A 20408-nucleotide genomic window follows, 5' to 3' on the forward strand; every position below is an offset into this window, starting at 1 on the left:
AAGCAGGCTGCAGTGTCATAAGCATCTCCAGGTCTCTGCGCTTGTTTCCTCATCTCTGAGGTGGTGCTGTTTTGCCTTTTTATTATTATCATAGATTATTGCCATCCAAGAATTCTGGATTTTTTTTTTTTAATTTTAGAGACAGGCAATATCACCAACGTAAAAGATTTTTCATCTTAAAAGCTGAAAAAGCACCCACTAATTTATATACACAAATGTTTAAGTGTTGGAAGCAGCATAATAGGCAAATGAAATAGCATTTGGAAAACCAGTAACATGTAGAAGTCTTGGCCGTGACCATTAAGTTATTTGTACATGGTACAAATAAGACTGAGTCATTGTGTAGCTTCGTATGGGGCTGGGGCGAGGGTACCTCCCTGGCCACAATGTAGCTTTCTACCTCCCTTCACTTTTGATGCATTTGTTGAAAAGAGGCATTTGGGCATTAAGTGGGTAAGGGAGGTTTTAGGGGCTTGGGAGAAAGATATTTGATAAATACAAATAAATACTAAAATGGAGAAAAGAGAAAAGTGAATAGCATGAGATAAAACAGGGGAATAGCAGGAGAGAAAGAGAGTTAGCTGTCGGGAGATGGGTTCCAGAGGAGGGACAGAGAGCAGAGGTGAGAATGGATTCCTGGTACATCGTGCACAGTTCTGTGTACTGGAGAATGACCTCCCTGTGCCTGGCCCAGCAAAGGCTGGTCATCAAAATTAGTCATTCAGTGTAGCATTGCCAGGGACCCCTAAAATTCCAACTGTCCTCTGAAAACTAAAAATCTTGATCTTTTCAAGGGACCTTAAATGTCTTATTTCTCCTTGGTGTATGGTGTATTTCCTATTATTTGGTGAACACATGGCTGAGTTTACATGTGTAGATTTGAACATTAATATTTCTCAGGATCGCATTTGCATTATCATGCAATAATCCAAACTCAAGCTACCAAAGTTGCTCCTAATCATATTTTATTATGTAATTTAATGAACTTACGTGCTACTTGGTTTGATGGTTAGAGATAGGTAACCAGGGGACAGCGGGTATAGTTACTGCATAGACTTTCAGCCCTTCCTTAATGGAAGGGAGTTTGAGGGAATTGCCATAATTTAACATGCAGATAGGCATTTGTCAGCTTGTAGTTTTCTCTGTGATTAGATGGTGAGTGATTATTTGGTATTGAGACATTTTGATCCTGGTTGTTGATCTTATTCTAAGTTTCTTGGTAGCTGTGTTTTGATTTCTAAAAGCAATTGGCTTCACTCATATTTTTTATTAAGCAATAAAACGCGCTTTAAAAAAATAACTTAAAAAATCTCAGTACCAGGTAGGAGATATAGCCAATCAAAATAAGGCATCTGGCTGGGTGCAGTGGCTCACGCCTGTAATCCCAGCACTTTGGGAGGCCAAGGCAGGCGGATCGCCTGCGGTCAGGAGTTCGAGACCAGCCTGGCCAACATGGTGAAACCCTGTCTGTCTCTACTAAAAATACAAAAATTAGCTGGGCGTGGTGGCAGGCGCCTGTAATCTCAGCTACTCAGGAGGCTGAGGCGGGAGAATCTCTTGAACCTGGGAAGTGGAGGTTGCAGTGAGCTGAGATAGCGCCACTGCACTCCAGCCTCGGCAACAGAGCAAGACTCTGTCTCAAAAATAAATAAATAAATAAGGCACCCTGGGCATTAAGCCACCTCTATTTTGTGATTGCATACCTCCTTGGGATCGGCTTGTGACAGGCACAAGGCCAGGTGCTGGGGGTTAGCCAGGTAGATGAGCCTCTTTCTTCATGTGACTCACAGTCAAATGGGAATAGACATCAAGTAATCAGAGCAATTTTTAGAAGTTTTAAAATAAATCACAGAAAAGTAAATGTGGTGATGAGGAAATACAGACTATTCAGTCTGGGTGGTTTAGGGAAAGCCTTTCTAAGTAACATGATGTTTACATTAAAATCTAAAGCATGACTAGGAGCTAGGTCAATGAAGACTGAAGGAAAGAGATTTCTGTGCAGAAGACACTGTGTTTGGTAACGGCCAGCCCCACTTGATTTGCCCAGAGCTTTAACTAAAGCAAGCTTGGTCTGGCTGAGGGAGGCAACAGAGCAGTCACAAGATGGAGGGAGCCAGGGCCGGGCTTGGGTTGATGTTGAGTGAATTGGGAAGCCAGCAAAAAGTTAACCTTGAGAATGACATCATCCAGTTTTCTTTTGCATTAAAGTGTGAAGAGCAGATCGGAGGTGAGCAAGACAGAGTGGGAGGAAAATTGTGATTTAGATTAGTATGAGATTAGGGACAGAGAAATGGACAGGCTTTGAGGTAAGGTAAATAAGAGCCTAAAGTACTTACTGGATTTATCAAGAGCCATTCGATAGCATAATTAGGGGATTGAAACCAAATTAAAATAGGTACAAGAGGGGGCCAGGTGCAGTGGCTCTCGCCTGTAATCCCAGCACTTTGGGAGGCCGAGGTGAGTGGATTGCTTGAGCCCAGGAGTTCAAGATCAGCCTGGGCAACATGGCAAAACCCTGTTCTCTATAAAAATAATAATAAAAAAAAAGTTAGCAGGGTATGGTGGCATGCACCTGTAGTCCCAGCACCTCGGGAGGCTGAGGTGAGAGAATCACCTGAGCCCAAGAAGTTGAGGCTGCAGTGAGCGGAGATTGCACCACTGCACTCCAGCCTGGCAACCGAGTGAGACCCTGTCTCAAAAAAAAAAAAAAAAAAAAAAGTCCAAATGCGGATAGGATGATACATTAACATATATTACATCAGAGTGGTAGGTTTATTGGTGTCTATAATTTTCTTTACCTGAATATTCGAAATATTTAAAATATTTCATGTCTTTAACTTTTCAAAAAATGGGTGATAAGGAGGGTGAGACACAGTCAACTGATTTAGAAAATTCTCTCAAAAAATAGTATATTAGAAAGTTCAAAAGCTGATGGTGGAGGTGCTGTCAAAAGAGGGCTTCTGTTTCATTTTTGGTAACAGTAGTTGTTTTTAAGTGATATTCATAGGAAGTTGAACAGTGCAGAAAGGCATCAAATAAAAACAAGACAGTCTCCTTCCTCCTCCTACCAAAGGTGAAACTCCAGTAAACTTGCTTTTCTTTTTATTATTATTATTATTATTATACTTTAAGTTTTAGGGTACATGTGCACAATGTGCAGGTTAGTTACATATGTATACATGTGCCATGCTGGTGTGCTGCACCCGTTAACTCGCCATTTAGCATTAGGTATATCTCCTAATGCTATCCCTCCACCCTCCCCCCACCCCAACAGTCCCCAGAGTGTGATGTTCCCCTTCCTGTGTCCATGTGTTCTCATTGTTCAATTCCCACCTATGAGTGAGAACATGCGGTGTTTGGTTTTTTGTCCTTGCGATAGTTTACTGAGAATGATGATTTCCAATTTCATCCATGTCCCTACAAAGGACATGAACTCATCATTTTTTATGGCTGCATAGTATTCCATGGTGTATATATGCCACATTTTCTTAATCCAGTCTATCATTGTTGGACATTTGGGATGGTTCCAAGTCTTTGCTATTGTGAATAGTGCCGCAATAAACATACATGTGCATGTGTCTTTATAGCAGCATGATTTATAGTCCTTTGGGTATATACCCAGTAATGGGATGGCTGGGTCAAATGGTATTTCTAGTTCTAGATCCCTGAGGAATCGCCACACTGACTTCCACAAGGGTTGAACTAGTTTACAGTCCCACCAACAGTGTAAAAGTGTTCCTATTTCTCCACATCCTCTCCAGCACCTGTTGTTTCCTGACTTTTTAATGATCGCCATTCTAACTGGTGTGAGATGGTATCTCATTGTGGTTTTGATTTGCATTTCTCTGATGGCCAGTGATGATGAGCATTTTTTCATGTGTCTTTTGGCTGCATAAATGTCTTCTTTTGAGAAGTGTCTGTTCATATCCTTTGCCCACTTTTTGATGGGGTTGTTTTTTTCTTGTACAAAATCAATGTACAAAAATCACAAGCATTCTTATACACCAGTAACAGACAAACAGCCAAATTGTGAGTGAACTCCCATTCACAATTGCTTCAAAGAGAATAAAATACTTAGGAATCCAACTTACAAGGGACGTGAAGGACCTCTTCAAGGAGAACTACAAACCACTGCTCAATGAAATAAAAGAGGATACAAACAAATGGAAGAACATTCCATGCTCATGGGCAGGAAGAATCAATATCCTGCAAATGGCCATACTGCCCAAGGTAATTTATAGATTCAATGCCGTCCCCATCAAGCTACCAATGACTTTCTTCACAGAATTGGAAAAAACTACTTTAAAGTTCATATGGAACCAAAAAAGAGCCCACATCGCCAAGTCAATCCTAAGCCAAAAGAACAAAGCTGGAGGCATCACGCTACCTGACTTCAAACTATACTACAAGGCTACAGTAACCAAAACAGCATGGTACTGGTACCAAAACAGAGATATAGATCAATGGAACAGAATAGAGCCCTCAGAAATAATGCCACATATCTACAACTATCTGATCTTTGACAAACCTGAGAAAAATAAGCAATGGGGAAAGGATTCCCTATTTAATAAATGGTGCTGGGAAAACTGGCTAGCCATATGTAGAAAGCTGAAACTGGATCCCTTCCTTACACCTTATACAAAAATTAATTCAAGATGGATTAAAGACTTAAATGTTAGACCTAAAACCATAAAAACCCTAGAAGAAAACCTAGGCAATACCATTCAGGACATAGGCATGGGCAAGGACTTCATGTCTAAAACACCAAAAGCAATGGCAACAAAAGCCAAAATTGACAAATGGGATCTAATTAAACTAAAGAGCTTCTGCACAGCAAAAGAAACTACCATCAGAGTGAACAGGCAACCTACAGAATAGGAGAAAATTTTTGCAACCTACTCATCTGACAAAGGGCTAATATCCAGAATCTACAATGAACTCCAACAAATTTACAAGAAAAAAACTTGCTTTTCTTTTAACAGATACCTAATATTCCATTTGCCTTAGGTTATCGCTTGAGTCCACTACTGATGGACACTTTAATAAGGTTTTGTTTTGTTTTTTAAGTCTAGATATAAAAGCCCTTTTGAAAAGGCTGAAGGAAAGGCTAGGATAGAGAAGAGGGGAAATGCAGAAGTTGGGAGAGATAGGGCAAAACCCAGGGGAATGGGATCTGCTGGGGGCAGGGTGTTGCCGTTTGAAGAAAGACTCTTGACAGTGAAGGAGAAAAGAGGACAGGTGAGTAAGGAGGTGGCAGGATGAAGAAAGATCTCTCACTCCTGTCTCCTGTGATGTGTGACGCATGGCCGTCTGCTGATAGTGAGAGGGTCGGGGAGGGCATAGGCATTCCAGGGAGTGAAGAAGATACATTGGCCAAGGCAGGAGCGTGATCTTGCCAGAAAAATGTCTTGAAATTGCTGCTTAGTTTATGGGTTGATGATCATGAATTTTATCTGAAACCTGCCTGCCATATTGTATAACTTTTATCCCTACCTTTTTTGCCTTTTAAGACATAAACTTGACAACAGATGTTTTAAAAATTTAAACCCTGCTCATAGTAAATTTGTTTGGTTTGTGAAAGTAGGTACAGCTTGACTGCATGGTATGAGTCTTTGGAGTAGAAAAAGTGTCTTTTATGTAATGGTTTTCTCTCCTGGAAAAAAGAGTTTTCTGCCAGACATAGGTTTAAGGTTCCATTTCAAAATGTGAAATTTAGTAAGTGTCAGTTTTTAAAGTATGTATTGATCTTGGAGAGGTGTGTATAAATCTTAGGATAAAGTTCATAAAATTTTCTGTTCCTTCTCAACTCTGCCGCCCCCCTTTAAGATACTGAATTGATTCTCCCCTCACCAGAGTTGTTTCATTTGTCTGTGGCTCATACCATATTTTTAATCCTTAGGAATGCCAAGAAGAATTGGCAACGCATTCAAGAGCATTTCTTTTTTGCAACATTTCACCCACTCGAGGATTATTGTCTAGAGGTGAGTAGAGAATATCATTTGTAAATTCTCTACTGTATCTTTAATCCTGATGCTTCCTTTCTGCTTTTGTTGAAGGGTTGTGATTAGGGTAAAGTTATTGTCTTACTTACAAACATCACCTTAACATTTTAAAGTTCTAAGTTTAACTTTGTCACTTTATGCAGATGACTTGCTTTCATTTCACTCTTAAGCAGTGAAAATTGGCTAGTCATTTTCACTTTCTATTTCTCAGGCAGTGTCTGGCTTGTAAACAATGGAAGGGAATATTTAACTCTAAACAGAAATCTGTTCTGACATTAAAAGGAAATGAGTGAGAACATTTGTGCAGGTGAGATTTCATTGTACTGAAGCCCATTGTTAATGAAAGAACAAAAAGATATACTCTTTTGTTAATGGCAATTTTTAGGTTCTGGGTAATGAAAATTGTATAGGAGATGATACATCACCTCAGTGACTGTAACAAAATGTGCTTATATAATTTTAAGAACCATAAACATGCTTATTATAACATGTAAATTAATTCAATATGTAAATCAGTAGACATTGCATAAATTATGTTACCTTTTCCCTTTTTCAACTGTAATTATAATGTGCCACTCTTGAATTTAAATCATTGACATAGGGCTTTTCCTCTGAAGAACTTATAAGTTATTGGTAACTTAAGCTACTGTACATAAGCAATTTTTTTGGTGGATTACTAAGATTATTGATAAACTGATCTTTAAAAAAGTATAGATCTATATATTGCAAGATATGCATCTTAGAACACTAATGTGTATTTTCTGCTGCTTCACTGCAAATATCATTTAGGATTTTTCAAAGATTTTAATATGCTCTGCTCTGTGTCCTTTAGCGCCCAGAATGCTTTGTCCGGCATCTTTCTGCAGGACTCCTCTAGTCACTCTGTAGTGTTAAGTCAACCTTTTTCTATTCAGTCCTCCAACAGGAGTAAGTCCTTTGCCTCCCTCCTGCCCTCCCTCATCCTTACGTTTGACCACCTCACTCTCATATGTTTTATGATTTATTCTCCAGTCATGAAATGAAGTAAAAGTGTATGTGTAAATAAAATAATGGGGCTTAATTGTTCACAGGAACTGTATCTCTTCATGTATTTGGAGCTGTACTTAGTGCCCCCTTAATCAACATGTAGTCGTGATCATTGTGCCAGTTTAAGTTTGCACAGATATAGCTAGCATGAAGAAAACCATATTCATTCTAAAACCTTTCATGAAGACATGTGCATTGCTGCTAAGGGTATTGTTTCATTTTTAAGTTGCCCGTTACTTGGACCTCTGCTTCCTATGTACTTTTTTCACTATTGGTTGTTTTTATGGTTCAGTTCTTTTAATAGGTAAGAAAAGCAAAGGAGGATTGCTTATGCGATGACTGTTTACAGTGGTGTCAGACTATGCCGTTTTCACGAACACTTTAATATGCTGTTGTAATCTGATTTTATCCTCTTCTTACAAATGAGGAAGTTGAAGCCAAGAAAGGCTGAATCACTTGCCTAACGTCACACAACTAATTATATTAGTCAAACCAGAATTCAGATTCTAAATTTATCTAATGGGTACGAGAGTGAAAGGCTTATCATGAAAAGAGCTTGAACTTGATTGCCTTTGGAGGTATTTAGTTGTCAGTAAATTGCACTTTCCAAATACTGTCCATCGTTAGAACTGATGACTTCTGAAACACTGTTTTTATGAGGCACATACTGGTTTATTACACACAGTTAGAAGTACCGGAGTACAAGTTCTGCCTCCTCTCAGGGATTCCCTAAATTAATCCCCTAATTTCTGAGAAGATGAGAAATATATATAGACAGTTGCTATAAGATATAAATGAAAGTATATAGTTTGAGCAGATGTAATAGTTTGGAGAATATATCATTAATAATTCAGTTGTATTTTCCATGTTATATATTTCTTTGTTATTTTTAAGGGAAGAAATTTAGATTTTATAATTCTCTTTTCAGACCATATTTTACATCCTTCCACGCCTTTCAGGCCTTATTGAAGATGAGTGGATCACCATTGATAAATTTACCAGATTCACTGATGTTCCTTTAGATGCGGGATTTCAGTGGTACCTTTCTCAAACTCAACTTAGTAAACTAAAACCAGGTGACTGGTCTCAGCAAGACATAGGTAAAAAATAATTTTCATTTTATTTTTTCCCCTTGTTGATCTGGTTAGATTTTTTTGATTTAAGTTACTAAGGACAGGTAGTTAATAATAATATCACTTTCATTGACATGGTGAACTCTGCCTTTCCACTTAGGGAAAAGACAGTGAAAAAGTGTGGTATAACTTTGACTAACACTTTTAGTGAAAGTTAGCTTTAAAGCTATTTAAAAAAAAAAGCCAAAGAAAGCCCGATCTGCTTTATATAAAGCTGATGGCCAGTGGCCTCCCTTTTAAGTAGTATTGTTCATTAACACTCATTGCTTTTCTACTGTATATTTCTGTAAAAATAAACATTTCCAAAAGGACCAAATGATGAAATCTCTTTTTTTGTCCTTCGTAGGAATAAAGCAGAGCTCTTGATTCTGGTCCCCTCTTGGTTGGTTGGACGTCGCTTCGTGTTATCCCTTCTCCTCTGTCTCACCCTTCCCTGTACACAGACTCCTTTCCACCAGCTTCCTCTGGGACCCACATTCCTCTCCTCCCCCTCCCACTCCCTCTCCTCCCCCTCCCACTCCCTCTCCTCCCCCTCCCCACTCCCTCTCCTCCCTCTCCTCCCCCTCTCCGTTTCCCCCTCCTCCCCCTTCCCTACTCCCTTCTCCCCCTCCCTTCCCTCTCCCCATTCCCCTCCCGTCCCCCTCCCCTCCCCCTCCTCCCCCTCCTCCTCCCCCTCCTCCCTCCTCCTCCTCCTCCTCCTCCCTCCTCCTCCTCCTCCTCCTCCTCTTCCCCTTCACAGTCAAGCTGTCCTAAAAACCCAAGGATCAGGTTCCCTAACTCAATTTAAAAATGACAGCTAACCGTCTTAATGACCGTAGGCTATCTTCTTTCTGTCAGCCAATTACCACCTTTGAAACATCTTTCAGGAAATTAGAAATTTTCTTTCAGTTTCCTTTACACAGTCCGAGTGGACAGATGGATGCTGCCCTCAGATTGCACCTGCCCTTTCTGTGCCACGTGTTTGCTGGTCTCCCACCATCCTGCCTTTCCTCCTCACTCTGACGCTTCTCGCTCTGAGTCCCTCACATGCCCCTGACATCAATGCTTCTCCAAACTTTTCATGTCTTCAGGACTCACATGTGACTTGTTGAAAATTCAGATTCCATGTCCCACCCTTAGATTTTTTTTTCTTTTTTTTAAAGGCCAATTATGGGTCTGGAACCACCCTTAGTTTAATTCAGTATCTCTGGAGGAGAGTTCTGGGAAAATGCAATTTTTTCAGGCCTCTGGATGGTTCACTAATGTGTTTTAAGACATACTGTCCTAAATGTATTCATTCAACAAAGATTGATTGATTGTCTCCTGCATGTTAGACATGAGACCCAGTCCCTGCCTCATAGAGCCCACGTTCTTAACAGAGGAGACAACAGGGAACACGTACCTAACACAGTGTCTGGTAGTAGAAGTACCGTGAAAAAACAAAGCAGGGTGAAGAGAGGGACGGAGGGTGAGAAAGACCTTTCTAAGGAGTTGACATTGAGCAGAGACCCCAAGGAAGTACGGGAAAGGCAAGGCAAAGTCTGTCGCGGCGAGAGCTTTACTGGAAAAGGAAAAGCAACTGTGAAGATTCTAGAGCAAAGGACAGTGACAGGAGGCACTTCCCAGTGCGGTTGGGTAGAGCCTGGGAGGAGAGGGAAGAGAGATGGCGTTGTAGACAGCTGTCCAGTTCTGCGTAAAGCGGAGCAGGGAAATACAGCATTACTGGAATGGCAGAATGGCTAACGAGGTCTGTCTGTTCTGCCTGTTTTTAGTAAAGAGGGGCATGTTGTAATAGGGTTTCCATGCTGAGGCTTAAATGTTAGTATCCCCCTAATTTTTTTTCTTTTTTATAAAAGTTTTACTTCATTTTTAATTGACAAATAATAAGTGTACATATTTATGGGGTATAGTGTGATGTTTTCATGCATATATACATTGTGTAATGGTCAAATCAGGATAATTAGCATATCTGTCACCTCTCACGTTTGTGATGAGAACATGGAAAATCCTCTCTTCTAGCTATTCGGAAGTATACATACATTATTGTTACCTATAGTCATCTTACTGTGTACTAGAACACAAGAGCTTATTCCTGACTGACTAACTTTGTACCCTCTGACCAACCTCTCCTCCTGCCACTGAAGGTTTTCACTGGCCCAGTCTTCTTCTCACTCTTCATGTTCTCCCAGAACACATTTATTAATGTCCCCAACTTGAAACTACCGCCTGTGTAACTGTAACTTTCAAATCCTTATCTGCTGCCCAGCCTCTGTCCTGAACAGACTGGACATTAGCACCGGGATATTCCTTAAGCTCTTGAAATATCACCATATCCAAATTCAGTTTGCCTTTCTGCCCAAAAGTGCCTGCTCTGTATGCCCTATTAATGGTATCGCTCAATCATCATGGAAATCATTCTTGTCCTGTTTTTGCTCTTGCCACATCCGTTACCCAGTCTTGGTGATTTCACTTCCCAAAGCTGCCTCCTCTTCCTCTTCTTTAGCCCCTCTTGCCTTGTCTTCATTTAGACTGGCATTGTCTTTACCTGGACTAGTACAAAAGCCCCTTAATGGTTTCTAGCCTTCACATAGCTATTAAAAGAGATTTTTCTAAAACACACAGCAGTACTGTTACTCTCCTTAAAATTTTTTAATGGCTTTCATCTGTGGAATAATTTTTTTTTCTTTGAGACGGAGTCTCGCTCTGTCTCTCAGGCTGCAGGCTGGAGTGCAGTGGCACGATCTCAGCTCACTGCAATGTCTGCCTCATGGGTTCAAGCGATTCTCGTGTCTCAGCCTCCCTAGTAGCTGGGATTACAGGCGTCCACCACCACGCCTGGGTAATGTTTGTATTTTTAGTGGAAATGGGGTTTCGCTGTGTTGGCCAGGCTGGCCTCAAACTCCTGACCTCAGGTGATCCTCCCGCCTTGGCCTCCCAAAGTGTTGGGATTATAGGCATCCACCACCACGCCTGGCTAATGTTTGTATTTTTAGTAGAGTTGGGGTTTTGCCATGTTGGCCAGGCTGGTCTCAAACTCCTGACCTCAGGTAATCCTCCCACCTTGGCCTCCCAAAGTGCTGGGATTACAGGCATGAGCCACCATGCCTGGCCAATAGAATAAATTCTGTATCATTGTATGCAAAGCCCTTTGGTTTGAGCCATCTCCCTTCACTCCATTGCAGGCCGTGCACTAAACCAAGGTACTTGCTGCTGCCTGAAGCATGTTGCGCCTACATCCCATGCATGTGCACATGCTGTATCTACTGTCTGCTTTGCAAACTTTACCTTCCTTCCCGTGAGCCTTCCGGGGTCTTACCCTTTGCTTCTCCCTCCCCTAGACATTAGTAACCCCTTTCTGTGTGAGCATTACTTTCACTGTTGTACTGTGTTACAGTTATTTGCATGTCTGTCCTATCCTAAGTGAACTAAGTGCTCCTTGATTGCTCAGAAAGCAGTTTGGAGTAGGACAGAGTTGAGGAAGAGCCTGAGAGGTAGAGTCTCAGTCCTGTACTACAGAGATGAAAACACTGCAGTCAGATAAGCTAGTAACGTTCTGTGTCCTCATCACTTTTGTCAAGAGATAACTGCTTTATACAACATCCTCCATTTTAGAAAAGTTACTCCAAGCACTTGTAAAATTATTTTAGATATTTTATTATATTGTTTTCAGAAATACAGTCTTTCCATAGAAAATCCCAATCTAATATACTGTTGTTTGTAAGATACATCAGTATTTTATGTACTTCCAAGGAAAAAAATGTTACCAAACTATGATACTCTGGATTCTAAGATGTGTCTCAATTTCAGATATGCTAAAATGTGAAAAAATGTGTATCTCATGTTTCCATGTTTCTCATGTTTCCATAATTATCATAATATATTGGTTAGTAAAGCTGATTTTGAAAACTTAAAATTACTACTACAAATGGGAATTGTGTCTGAATCCAACTGAAGTTTTTTAGTTAATGCTTTGTTAAATCTCATTCTAAATTATCTCATTCTAAATTATTTCACATTCTTAAAAATACATATACATGTATACATAAATGTATAGAGATTCAGATTTATTTATATGTGGGATTGTTTTCTTTTTCCTTCCCAGGTAGTAATTTGGTCGAAGCAGATAACCAAGCGGAGTGGACCGATGTTCAGAAGAAGATTATCCCGTGGAACAGTCATGTTCCTGACTTAGACCTGGAGCTCCTGTTTCAGGATCGTGCTGCCAGACTTGGAAAGTCAATTAGTAGACTCATCGTCGTGGCCTCGCTCATTGACAAACCGACCAATTTAGGAGGTAAAGTTGGAGTTTTCCGGGAGCTTTGCCTGAAAGCTTTTGGTCTTCAACATTTTTTAATTAATCCACTGCCACGGGAGCTTCAAAGGAATGTATGCGACATGTTGAGCTTAGCATTGTGTTGGGAACAATCTTAATGATTCCAGGTGTTCTGTGCAGGACTGTGCAGGACCTGTGAGGTATTTGGGGCTTCAGTGCTCGTTATTGGCAGCCTTCAGTGTATCAGCGACAAACAGTTTCAGCACCTCAGTGTCTCTGCAGAACAGTGGCTTCCTCTAGTGGAGGTGGGTGGAAAGTAATTTATTATTAAAGTTCTTAAAACAAGCCCGCACATGTACCCGTGAACCTAAAATAAAAGTTTTAAAAAAAGTTTGTATTTGTAAAAATATTTTGTAGTGCTCTATCTTTGTGTATTAGTCCTTTTGCATAATTTATAATAGTACAGTCTTTAATAATTTAAGAACAGTGTTTAAAAATAACATACAGCTCACTTCTGTTTTTCTACTTATTTTTTTATAGGTCACATTTTTAGAAATCATCAATAATGTAGAATTCTGTTCAGTAAAACATATCCTGTTACAGCCCACTCTTGATTTAGGAATAATTCTTAGAAATTTGTATCATGTTAGCCAGGTGTGGTGGCTCACGCCTGTAATCCCAGCACTTTGGGGGGCCAAGGCGGGCGGATCACGAACTCAGGAGATCGAGACCGTCCTGGCTAACACAGTGAAACCCCATCTCTACTAAAAAATTTAAAAAAAAAAAAATTAGCTGGGCATGGTGGTGGGCACCTGTAGTCCCAGCTGCTTGGGAGGCTGAGGCAGGAGAATGGCGTGAGCCTGGGAGGCGGAGCTTGCAGTGAGCCAAGATCACGCCACTGCACTCCAGCCTGGGCGACACAGCAAGACTCCACCTCAAAAAAAAAAAAAAAGAAATTTATGTCATGTTGGGAGAGTTCTTTTTTATAACGTATAATTCTGTCCTTTTTCTTTTAAAAAGGGTTAAGTTTAGGTTAATATGTTGTTTAACTCTAATTTACTCCAAGCAGGGCTATAACTGAATGAATATTCTGTTCTTTTTAAACTAATATTCAGGTAAAACCACCTCAGCTAATTGATTATCTGCAGCAGAAGAAAACAGAAGGTTATACCATCATTGGAGTGGAACAAACTGCCAAAAGTTTAGACTTAACCCAATATTGCTTTCCTGAGAAATCTCTACTCTTGTTGGGGTAAGAAGCTTCTCGTGTCCATAGTATATTCTCTGAGCCCCAGACTACTGGAAGATGTTACCTTGTTTTTTTTTTTTGAGATGGAGTCTCACTGTAGCCCAGGCTGGAGTGTAGTGGCACAATCTCGGCTCACTACAACCTCTGCCTCATGGGCTCAAGCAATTCTCAGGCCTCAGCCTCCCAAGTAGCTGGGATTACAGGCATGCTCCACCAGACCCAGGGTTTCACCATGTTGGCCAGGCTGGTCTCGAACTCCTGACCTCAAGTGATCCTCCTGCCTTGGCCTCCATGGTAAGATTACAGGCATGAGCCACCGTGCCTGCCTAGAAGATGTTACCTTTCTGTTTTACAGTTTACCCTGACTCCTGCTCATACCTGCACTTTTCTTTGATTTGTAACATTTATAAGAAGCCCCCTGGGCTTTCCTTTTATTTCATCTCTCTGGCATGGCCAGCTGAACATGGAATTGACCCATCAGTCTTTTTTTTACACTCTTATTTATTTCCCAGCACTACAGACTTCATTTGTTAATGTTTCTTTTAGTAACATTCAGAATATCAAAGAGAAAAATTGTTTGTTACAGGAAAACTAACCTTTCTTCCATTTTCTTCCTCAGAAATGAACGTGAGGGAATTCCAGCAAATCTGATCCAGCAGTTGGACGTTTGTGTGGAAATTCCTCAACAGGGCATTATCCGTTCCCTGAACGTCCACGTGAGTGGAGCCCTGCTGATCTGGGAGTACACCAGGCAGCAGCTGCTCTCACACGGAGATAACAAGCCATGATGTGCCTTCCTCAGTGAACCGCTGGTGCTGTTCAAACTTTTTTTAAAAAAACTATTTGAACTAAAGAAACAGATTCTGAAATTTATTGTGATAATTTGTATTTCTTTTTTCTTGCAATTTAATGCCAAAAGTTTGCCATGTGCCTTAAACATATTACTATATATTTTCCCCTTTAATAGACACTTTTTGTTAAATTGTATTCTTCCTTTAATAAAATATTTTAAGCAATTGTGGAAATAAAACAATGGATTTTTTTAAGAGATAATTTATTTCCTAGAAATGCCTGTTGTCAGAAATGTGGACTATGATAAAGCAGAGTTAAAGCAGCGATCATCTGTGAACACTCATACCCTTGAGTCATACGGAGACCGGGGAGGTTGAGGCAAAGATTCCGAATGAAGAGGGGTCGTCAGCCTCTGTGCCGCTTTCCATCTCTGTACTCCCCTCGGGAAGCACGTTTGGCAGGATGCAGAGCCAGCGTCCGTGTGAGGCTCAGAATGCTCAGGTAATAGGTTTTAAATTATTTTTAAAGCCATGAATTAGGCCATAATCATTCACAGTAAGTTTATGGCCAGGTGCAGTGGCTCACGCCCCCCACACTTGGGAGGCCAAGGCGGGTGGATCACCTGAGCTCAGGAATTTGAGACCAGCCTGGCCAACATGGTGAAACCCTGTCTCTACTAAAAATACAGAAATTAGCTGGGTGTGGTGACATGCACCTGTAATCCCAGCTACTTGGGAGGCTGAGGCAGGAGAATTGCTTGAACCTGGGAGGCAGAGGCTGCAGTGAGCTGAGATTGTGCCAGTGCACTCCAGCCTGAATGAGAGAATGAGACTCCATCTCAAAAAAAAAAAAAAAAAAGTTTATATGAAGTTTTTCATATCACCTTTGCACACAGAGATCAAATAGTGGTTAGAAATAGTCTATATTCTGACAACTATGAACAGGGACCTAAAGGAGTTGAATTACTCCTGTATATCTTTATCGCAACAGAATGGAACCTATAAGTGTTGATTGACTGTTTCTGTTCTTTCAATTATTTTTCCTCTGGCATTTATTACTTAATTATTTATGAGTAACTATTTATCACTACCCAGCAATGAACTTCAATTATATCTGGGTCCTTTTTAATAATATTTAAATTTGAGCCCATTACCTGTAAATATTTTCTTCTGTAGTTTTCTTTAGAAATAACTGTTTTGCAGAAGGGTTGCAAAGAGAGTACACAAAGTTTTCATACACCCTTCACCCACATGCCTCTAATGTGATCTTAATAACCATGGTAACCATCAAAGCTAAGAAATTAACCATTGATAGTGGTTCTCTTCACTAGACTATAGGCTTTATTCAGATCTCCCATTTTCCACTCTGTTTTCCACTCTGTTTTCTGCCCCAGGAGCCAACCCAGGATACCACATTGTATGTCCCCTTAGTCTCCTCATATCTCTGACAGATCTTCAGTCTTTCCTTGTTTTTCCATGACCTGGACACTTTTGAAGAGTACTGGCCAAGTATTCTGTGAATGTCCCATAATTTGTGTTTGTCTGGTGTTTTCTCATTAGACTGAGGTTGTGGGTTTTAAGGAAGAACATGCCAGTGGTCAGGTGCCTTCCCATCACATCGTGTTAGGTGGCTCATGGCACCAGCAGGATGGACTACCCCCATCAGTGGGTGAAGGCTGCGCTTGCCACATTCTTCTCTGTGAAGTTGCTGCCTGTCTCCTTAGTCTGTTAAAAGTGAGTGACTAGGCTGGGCGCGGTGGCTCACGCCTGTAATCCCAGCAGTTTGGGATGCTGATGCGGGCAGATCACGAGGTCAGGAGATCGAGACTATCCTGGCTAACATGGTGAAACCCTGTCTCTACTAAAAATACAAAAAATTAGCCGGGCATGGTGGCGGGTGCCTGTAGTCCCAGCTACTCAGGGAGCTGAGGCAGGAGAATGGTGTGAACCCGGGAGGCGGAGCTTGCAGTGAGCCGAGATCGTGCCACTGCACTCCAGCCTGGGCGACAGAGTAAGACTCTGTCTCAAAAAAAAAAAAAAAAAAAAAAAGTGAATGACTAAGCCCAGTCTATACTAAAGGGTAGGGAATGTAAACTGTCGGAGGGAGGAGTATCAAATAATTCAGGGGCACCTGTTAAAATTACTACAGTAATTAATATTTGGGGGAATACTTGGATGCTATGCAAATTACAAGCCTGGTCAGTGGATGGAGCTAGGGGATCTGTGTATGTCTACCAACCCATGTATGTACATAGCTATAGATGTTTCTGCCTTTATCAGTCTAGATAGGTGAACATAAACGTGACTTCGTACTGACATCTCTGACACAATCCAGCACCACAGGATTCATTCTAACATTCACCTCTTGCTTTTAACTGCTTTTTCTGACCTAGACCTGGTTCTCATTATCTATATTTACTTATTTGTTCAATCCTAATATAAACGTAGTTTCAGAATTGCAAATTTAGCAACTGTGTACAGTTCTTTTTGTCCGTAGCCTTACAGTATCTGGTCAAAACACCATTTTCCAGTTACCTAGGTCAGTCCCTTTCTTACCCACCTCTTTGAAAAGGGTTATGTCATATATTTTATAATACAACTAGACTCATCACAACCTGCATTCCATATTGTAATCCCACCAATATCCTGGTTGATTTTATTTGTGCATTCAGGTCACTCTTTATAGTGCACAGTCTGGGTTTTGACAAGTGTGAACTCATGAATCTGTCACCACAGTGCCATAGTTTTGTCACCCAAAGTTTACTTGGGTAACCCCTTCATAGTCAACCCCTTTCCTCATCCCAACCATTGGTAACTACTGATCTGTTCTCTATTCTTTAGTTTCACCTTTTCCAGAATATTATAAATCACAGCATATAATATGTAGCCTTTTGGATCTGGCTTCTTCACATAGGAAAGTGCATTTAAAGCTCATCTATGTTGTGTGAATCAGAAGTTCATTTTTCCTTATTGCTGAGTGGTATCCCATTGCATAGATGTATCACAGTTTATCCATTCCTCTGTTGTAGGCATCTGGGTTGTTTCAAGGTTTTGGTGATTATGAATAAAGCTGCTTTGAATAAATACTCATATACAGGTTTTGTTTTCAGTTCATTTGGTGAAATACCTAGGAGTGTGATTACTGGGTCATAAGGTAAGTGTATGTTTAACTCTGTAAAAAAGCTGTTTTCCAGAGGGGCTTTATTTTTTGCCTAGCCAGCAGCAGTGAATGACTGTTGCTCTGCATCCTCGGCAGCACTTGGTGTTGTCAACTTTTTAATTTAAGCCACTCTTAAGAGGTGTGTAGTGATTATGTAATTGTGGTATTAATTTGCATTACTCTAATGTTTAGTAACGTGGAGCATCTTTTCATATACTTTTCAGAGTATACCTTCTAAGAAGTATGTACAAAATCTTACTTTTTAAACTGGATTGTTTTTCTTATTTTGAGAATTACAAGATTTATTCTGGATGCAAGTTCCTTATAAAATATATGATTTGCAAACATTGTCTCTCAGTCTGTAATTTATCTTAATTATTTTAAGAGTATCTTTTGCAGAGCAAAAGTTTTTAATTTTGATAAAGTCCAATTTAGCTTTTACTTGTATGGATTGTGCTTTTGATGCTTTATCTGAAAATTCATTTCCAAACACAAGATCATGCAGAACTTCTTCATATTTTCTTCAAGTTTTATAGTTTTACATTTTACATTTAGCTCTATGATCCATTTTGAGTTAATTTTTGTACCAAGTGTGAGGATGTTAGTTTATTTTTTGGTGTATTTGGATATCCAATTTTTTAGCACTATTTGGAGAAAAGATTATCCTTTCTCTTTTGAAATGCCTTTGTACTTCTCTGTTGAAATGCCTTTGTACTTCTGTCCAAACACAGTTGACTATTATATGGGTCTCTATTGTTCCATTAAACTATATCTTTCGTTTTGCCCATACCATACTGTGTTGATTACTGTACCTTTCAAATATGTCTTGAAATCAAGTAATGTGAATCCTCCAACTTTGTTCTTCCTTTTAGAATTGACTATTTTAGTTCCTTCACTTTTCCATATAAATTTTAGAATCAGCTTGTCAGTATCTACAAAAAAGCTTATTGAGATTTTGATTGGGGTTGTATTGGACCTATAAATCAAATTCGAGAGAATTTAACCATATCTTAACAAAAGTGAGTCTTCTAATCCATGAACACAGTACTGTCGTCCCTCAGTATCCACGATGGATTGGCTCCAAGACCCTCTGCAGATACCAAATTCTGCAGATGCTCAAGTTTCTTATATAAAATGGTATAGTATTTGCATATAATCTATACATATCCTCCTTCATACAGGCATACCTCATTTTATTGCACTTGATTTATTGTGCTTCACAGATAATGCATTTTTTACAAATTGAAGATTTGTGGCAACCTTGTGTCAAGCAAATCTATCTGTGCCATTTTCCCAACAGCATGTGTCTCTCTGTTTTGCTAATTCTCACAGTATTTCATATGTTTTCATTGCTTCATCTATTATGGTGATCTGTGATCAGTGATCTTTGATGTTACTTTTATAATTGCTTTGGGGTGCCACAAACTGCAACCATATAAGATGGTGAACTTAACTGATAAATGTGTGTGTTCTGGCCAGGTGCGGTGGCTCACTCCTGTAATCCCAGCACTTTGGGAGGCTGAGGCGGGCGGATCCCTTGAGGTCAGGAGTTTGAGACCAGCCTGGCCAACATGGTGAAACCCCGTCTCTACTAAAAATACAAAAATTAACTGGGCATGGTGGCATGTGCCTGTAGTCCCAGCTACTCAGGAAGCTGAGGCAGGAGAATCGCTTGAACCCAGGAGGCAGAGGTTGCAGTGAGCCGAGATCATACCACTGCACTGCAGCCTGGTGACAGAGCAAGACTCGTCTCAAAAAAAAAAAAGTGTGTGTGTTCTGACTGCTTCTCTCACTGGCTGCCATCTGTCTCTTTCTCCTCAGGCCTCCCTATTCCCTGAGACAACAATATTGAAATTAGGCCAATTAATAACACTACTGATGGCCTCTAAAGTGTTCAAGTGAAAGGAAAAGTGGCACGTCTCTCGCTTTAAATCAAAAGCTAGAAATGAAAGAGCTTAGTGAGGAAGCCATGTCAAAAGCTGACACAGGCCAAAAGCTAGGCCTCTTGCACCAAATGCTTAGCCAAGTTGTGAATGCAAAGGAAAAGTTCTTGAAATTAAAAGTGCGACTCCAGTGAACACATAAATAAAGTGAAAGTCTTATTGCTGATATGGAGAAAGTTAGATTTTTTGGATAGACGATCAAACCAGCCACAATATTCCCTTAAACCAAAGCCTTATCCAGTGCAAAGCCCTAGTTGTCTTCAATTTTATAAAGGCTGAGAGGTGAGGAAGCTACAGCAGAAAACTGTGAAGCTAGCAGACGTTGGTTAATGAAGCGAGAGGAAAGAAGCTATCGCCAAAAAAGAGCAAGGTGAAGAAGCAAGTGCTCGTGCAGAAGCTGCAGCAAATCATCCACATCTAGCCAAGATCACTGATGAAGGTGGCCACACTACAGATTTTCAATGTCGATGAAACAGCCTTCTTTTGGAAGAGGATGCCATCTAGGACTTTCAGAGCTAGAGAGGAGAAGTCAATGCGTGGCTTCAAAGTTTTAAAGGACAGGCAACTTGTTAGAGGCTAATAATGCAGCAGGTGACTTCAGGTTGGAGGAAGGAACTGCAGATGTGGTAGAAATAACAAGAGAACTAGAATTAGAAGTGAAGCCTGGTTGGGCGCAGTGGCTCACGCCTGTAATTCTAGCATTGGGAGGCCGAGGTGGGCAGATCCTCACTTGAGGTGAGGAGTTTGAGACCAGCCTGGCTAACATGGTGAAACCGCATCTCTACCAAAAAATACAAAAATTAGCCAGGTGTGGTACGCCTCTCTAGTCCCAGCTACTCGGGAGGCTGTGGT

General features: G+C 40.4%; 1 protein-coding gene across 8 annotated transcripts in view; it reads left to right on the top strand.

Moving 5' to 3' along the window:
* The window catches only part of TARBP1 (TAR (HIV-1) RNA binding protein 1), a 93957-nt gene extending 76344 nt beyond the window's left edge, over nt 1-17613 (top strand). For 4 of the 8 annotated variants that reach the window (XM_024232361.3, XM_054561274.2, XM_054561267.2 and 1 more), the window contains 6 exons: nt 5900-5981; nt 7957-8128; nt 12243-12434; nt 12594-12718; nt 13529-13665; nt 14282-14695. In XM_024232361.3, the coding sequence (XP_024088129.2) occupies nt 5900-5981; nt 7957-8128; nt 12243-12434; nt 12594-12718; nt 13529-13665; nt 14282-14450 (877 nt within the window). In that variant the 3' untranslated portion in view covers nt 14451-14695. Of the gene's footprint in view, nt 1-5899; nt 5982-6213; nt 6310-7956; nt 8129-12242; nt 12435-12593; nt 12721-13528; nt 13666-14281; nt 14696-14727 lie in introns of those variants that run through there. The other 4 variants (XR_010140180.1, XM_054561258.2, XR_008527787.1 and 1 more) reach the window with 4 other exon arrangements.
* Nucleotides 17614-20408: the final 2795 nt, after the last annotated feature.

This window comes from Pongo abelii, chromosome 1 (genome assembly GCF_028885655.2).
Source record: "Pongo abelii isolate AG06213 chromosome 1, NHGRI_mPonAbe1-v2.0_pri, whole genome shotgun sequence".
In the NCBI taxonomy this organism is placed as follows: domain Eukaryota; kingdom Metazoa; phylum Chordata; class Mammalia; order Primates; family Hominidae; genus Pongo; species Pongo abelii.